This window comes from Solanum pennellii, chromosome 12 (genome assembly GCF_001406875.1).
Source record: "Solanum pennellii chromosome 12, SPENNV200".
NCBI lineage: Eukaryota > Viridiplantae > Streptophyta > Magnoliopsida > Solanales > Solanaceae > Solanum > Solanum pennellii.
Window position 1 is genome coordinate 64,365,434 of NC_028648.1, and position 5,478 is coordinate 64,370,911.

A 5,478-nucleotide genomic window follows, 5' to 3' on the forward strand; every position below is an offset into this window, starting at 1 on the left:
TGCAGCAAACATACCGTCGTCTTCAACTCAACCGCAACTCTAGCCAGTCTTCATTACACCGGATTTCAGGGTGAGCTAATGCTTCTAGCTTGGACTGGATCTTCTTCCTCATGTCTTGATGCCTTGAAGTTCCGGCATGGACTAGCTTTTGTTTATTTTAGTTTCTTAGAATACTCTTAGTCTAGTAATTTGATCATAGATGTTCTTGTGGTGATGACTTCCAGATTTTGGGGAATAATAGATGTTGAATTTTAGAAGTTATTGAATTGTCTTTTATTAATGAGTTTAAGTCTTCCGCATTACTTTCTGTTGATATTAAATTGAAATGTTAAGGTTTAGATTGGTTGGTTTGCTCACACAGGAGGGTAAGTGTGGGTGCCAGTCGCGGCCCGGTTTTGGGTCGTGACAACAAATCATGCCTATATGTGTTACTCCGCTTTGAACACCTAGAAATCATGTTTGTAGGTTTGTAAATAATTTTGTAGCATACCCTCTCCAAATAAAATTTATTGTGCATATTTTTGCCCCCTCTTTAATTAGCTAATTTTATTAATTCGTAATTTTATTTGTCCTTTTGAAGATTTTCGCACTTATGGTGCAATATGTTGTTTTTCTTAAAATAATAATAAAATAAAATCATTTGTTGCATTTAACAAATTACTTGACTTTTAATATATTTCATTGTAAAATCTTTGCATTTTATAAATTTACTACATTAATGTTCAATTTTTTCTTCTTACAAAGTTTTGCAAATTTTTTTTAAAAAGTCATTATTCAATCATCCTTTAAAACTTTGGATTGATTATGACATTGTTTATTTAAAAAAAAATAAATTATAACCACTATCTCCTAACCTATCGTTAGTGGGAAAGTCAAAGGGACTACGAGGTCTAGTTCCAATTTTTAAATTAAACCGACGCGTCCCCGGAAGTACCACCTACCCATGAATTTCAAAAGGAATTATGTGTGTTTATATGTAAATATTTATGTGCCTATATGCAAACTGAATCTTTTAAATCATTTTCAAAAATATAAACTTTTTGAGACCGACCTCAAAACAAAATTGTTTCTATGGTGGAAGAGCGCGATCAACAATATCGTGGCATCACCCCTATAAAGAAACAAAAATTTTTTTTACATAAAAATTTCTATTCAAAACTTGCTCAATTTTCAAAACTTTACTTTCACACATATTAATTGCTTAATATTTGCAAATTTTGTTTATAACATAGTCTCATATGCTTAAATAAAAAATAAAACTTGATTGTTTATTTATTGCTATCACCTAGCCTTGCATGCTCAAACTAATAAAAAATAAAAATAGGCCTAATTGTTTTATATTTGTTATCACTTAGCATGCTACTTTAATAAACTAATAAATGAAGGGACCTTATTTGCTACTTGTAACCCCCACATAGATTGCATGAGACACGGCCGGGATCCACATTTGTGGACCTCGAGGGATGCCTAACACCTTCCCCTCGAGGTAATTTGAACCCTTACCCTAATCTCTGGCTCGCTGACCTTAGCTAGACTTAGTTAGGTTAGATAGGTGCCCTAACACGCCTTAATTCGTTAGGTGGCAACTCCAAACTCAAAATCCCAAAAGAGTTGTTAGGTCGTGCACAAAACCCGTTTTTGCGAAAAATAGGGCGCGACAGTTGGTGTTTGTACAATACAATTATATTTGATATATAAGAACAACATCACGAGTAGTCTTTCTCTTCCGTTTTCCTTTTTGGATTTCATTATACTGACATCAATATCTTCAATGAGCAAAGCACTAAAGCAGATAGAGTGAGGGAAGCACATAGGAAGGTGATGGTAACTAACCATCGAGATACAAGACATAATTACGACCTTGCTTTTAACATAAACGAGGCGAAAGACAATTTGCTTGGAAAGACGAAGAACAGTGGATCCGCATTCTAGGCTACCTGAAATCTTTGTTGGTGTTTAGATATTCCAAATCCCAGGATCGTTAGGTAAAAATCAGACGCTAGACATCGAAGATAGAATATAATCCTTCTATAAGAAATATACAATAATTTCATTTTTTTGTCATATATAATAATTGATTTGATTTCCTTCACCGTAATTCTATAATTCACTTAACTTGTTTAGCTATGCAATCCAATATTTGTAATCTCAAGCCTAACTTAATGTTGCAGCAACAATATAGTGTGTTGATGAGATGAAAGATGGAAACTACCTTTTAGGTTGTAATTCTATAATGGGTATTACTACATCAAAAAAATAAAAATGTTTGATACTTGTGCTGATTTTCTCAAATGCAGGCATAAGACGAGAATACCAATCAAGAGATTAGTGAAAAATAATTCTACAAAAGTTAAGCAAGCCAGCTAAACAGACCATCAAATTGAAGTCACTGTAAGTTCAAAAGGTGTTCTCCTCTATTCCTCTGTTTGTTTTAGACGTTTATAGGTATGTTCAAAACATGTATTAATCTTCTCTCATCACAATTGGTTTATATTTTTAGGCATTTGTCAGCATTATATCTATTTCTTGCTCTTCCTACTTGTCTCTTTTGCTTAAAATCGTAAATTCGTTCTTTGCTCTCAGGCTAGCAAGAAAATTATAGATGCTAAATTTGCTAAAAATTTTCAAGTTGTATTGAAGGAGATTCAAAAAGCTCTGAGGCTTGCAGCTGAAAGGGAGACATCACATTCACTTTTCATTCCACAACTAGTTCTTCCTTCTAGGTAAGTGATGACCATACGTTAAAATCACTGGAATGTGTTTGGGAAAATTTAGAAAAAATAGGAGGTAAAAAGTATCTTCTCTTGAACGAGGCACTAAAAATTCATGTTAGTGGGATTGTCAATATCAACTTTGATTTCTACATAAGGCTTTTGTTTAAATACTCCAACATTATTGCCGACTTTATTAGTGAATTTTAAGTTCAACTAGGGATATAACGGTGGTTGGTCAGTAAGAAAATCCTCAACCAAGAGTAAGAAACTCCTTAATCAAGATGAATGAGACCTCTCATGGAAGTCATAGTTGGACTCTACATGGTTACATTCTTAATTGTGTCATTTGTTTTTCTTTGGTTTGCCTTAAAATACATGTTGAAATGAAATAGTCTGATAATGAATGATGTTATCGCTGACTCGCTTATCTAATATCATTATCTGCATAATTCTATGCTAGATTTGTCACTAAAGAATTTGCAACCTTCTCTTTTCTTTTCAATGAAAATGTTCTCAAGGCATCAATCTATAAAAGACATCTAAGGAAAAAACTTTTTGAAAGAGCAGAGGATTAACTTTATATAAAAAAAGAGAACATTGAAACACAACTCTCTAGCGTCTTTAGTTTTGTTCAATTTTTTGGGGGTAAATGTGATAAATATTTGATTTTTATTGATTGTTTGATGAAAGAGTTGATTTTATGACGTGAGATTGTTGCCGAATCGACTTACTTCAATCTTCTTGGTAATTGCGCAAATACTACTGTTATTAAGTTAACTGGTAATGGCATTGGCTATGCTGATGGTTCTCTGGATAAGGCTAAGTTCAACAAACCTAGAAGCTTTTCTGTTGATTGAAAAGGGAATATTTATGTTGCTAATATGAAGAACATGCGTGCAATTAGAAAGATTAGCAAGTCAGGTATCTAGATATAGTTGTGATATTTTATTATTTTGCTATTTGGTCTGGTCTTACTGGTTGTGTTTGAGCTGATATAAGAGTTTTTTCTATTAAAAATATTATACTGAAAATTCATATCAGGGTTTTGGTTGGGGTGTAAAGTTGAAAGACTATAATAGTTGGAAAGTTGGAGCCAAGGCTTAGTGTTTAGTAATGCTTGTAAGTTGTAAGCATGCAAACTGTGAAAAGAACTTTGATATGTTTAGAAGTGAAAGTAAAGAATGGCATGCAAGGTAAAATGTAGAAAAGCACCCATCGGACACTTTTCGTTCTTGTAACTGGAAAATAGTCTCTGTCATGGAGTTTCAGGATGAAGACTTTGAAAAAAAATTATATTACATAAAGATTATAGAGTGATTATTTTCAACAAGAAGAAAACATTTATATTATGAAATAAGAAAATAAGAATGAAATAGAAATAATAATATAATATTGAGGAGAGAGTAAAATAAAGAATTGATTGTCTGAAAATATAGAAAACTCTATATTAGGAGAGTAAAATAGAGAATAAGATTGAAGATGCCCTAAGAGAAACACTAATTCTACATTTGGAGAAGGTGAAAGATGTTGAATTGAAACTCAAAAGGTCTATATATATTTCAATCTATAAAATTTAAGTATGGTTGTTATTCCATTATTTGTGTTGTCGTATTCTGCTCTTACAGAATGTTGTTTGTACATGAATCAACCATCATTGCTACAACTCGGACAAGCTAATTAAAGTTTATGAATTTAAAATGCTAAATTTATTATCCGTGACTTTTGAACAATGTCTTAAGCTAATTAACTACTTTACTTAAGGGTCCTATTGGTGTCGACTGTGCATAAGATAGACTTTTTTTCAAAATAACTTCTACACATTTTGAGTTGCTTCTTTTTTTGGTGCTTCTCCCATTGCTGAAAGGTCTACTGAATTGTTTAGGCAGTACTACAGTTCATAAAAAGTGGAGAATAAATGCACTTACTTAGTTGCATAAATAAATATTCCACTTTAAATCTAAAATCATTTTTCCTCTTCTGCAGGTACATTTTCTAGGTACTAACACTTAAGAGAAACTAAAATGTAGTAGTATGTAAATAGTATAGGATGTAAACATCTGATGTAAATATAGCCACAACTACAACAAATGATTGGCAACCATTTATATAAAGTTTGTGTGCGCAATCAACTCGCAAAAATTTAGCCCATAAAAGTCGTTCATAGTCCAAAGATACGTACGCGCGCAATTTCATTATGTAGACAATAAAGTCCACAAAATAAAAAAAGCATATGTTATAAAATAATATATTGTGGATGTCCACTACACAAAATGGTTACTACATTACTTTCGTCCATTATGAAGATAATCCACTACACCAAAAAGTTACTACATAACTTCCCTTCATTATGATGATAACCTCCACCTTTACGATAATTATTCTTGTAACCTATCACCACCATAACCTCCTTCTTCATATTCATGTTTATTATAAACCTTTTGTATGCCTCTATGTTACACTATAGATAGAGGCGTAAGGGTTTCTATTGTATATACTTGAAGATTTGATGAATACTTTGAAGAATAAGAAATGCTCTCATCTTTTGTCTCCCTATTTCTATTGCTTTATCTTTTATATTTCTTGTTTTATTTTTCTTTAGTTTTACAAAATGTTATCAGCACTAGTTGCTCATTCTCCGTCAAGAATCAATGGTAGGTATTTTATTTTTATTTTTATGAATTATCCTAGTAATTCTTCATGCAACTTCATAATTTTTCAGTTGCATGGTATACTTTATATCCTATATATTATTTGTACTAACAAA

General features: G+C 31.9%; 1 protein-coding gene across 1 annotated transcript in view; it reads left to right on the forward strand.

The window, feature by feature from the left end:
* LOC107006480 (mitochondrial import inner membrane translocase subunit TIM14-2-like) overlaps window positions 1-1,932 on the forward strand; it is a 31,597-nt gene extending 29,665 nt beyond the window's left edge. The window contains 1 exon segment of the mRNA XM_015205026.1: window positions 1,777-1,932. Within this exon segment, the coding sequence (XP_015060512.1) occupies window positions 1,777-1,932 (156 nt within the window).
* Window positions 1,933-5,478: the final 3,546 nt, after the last annotated feature.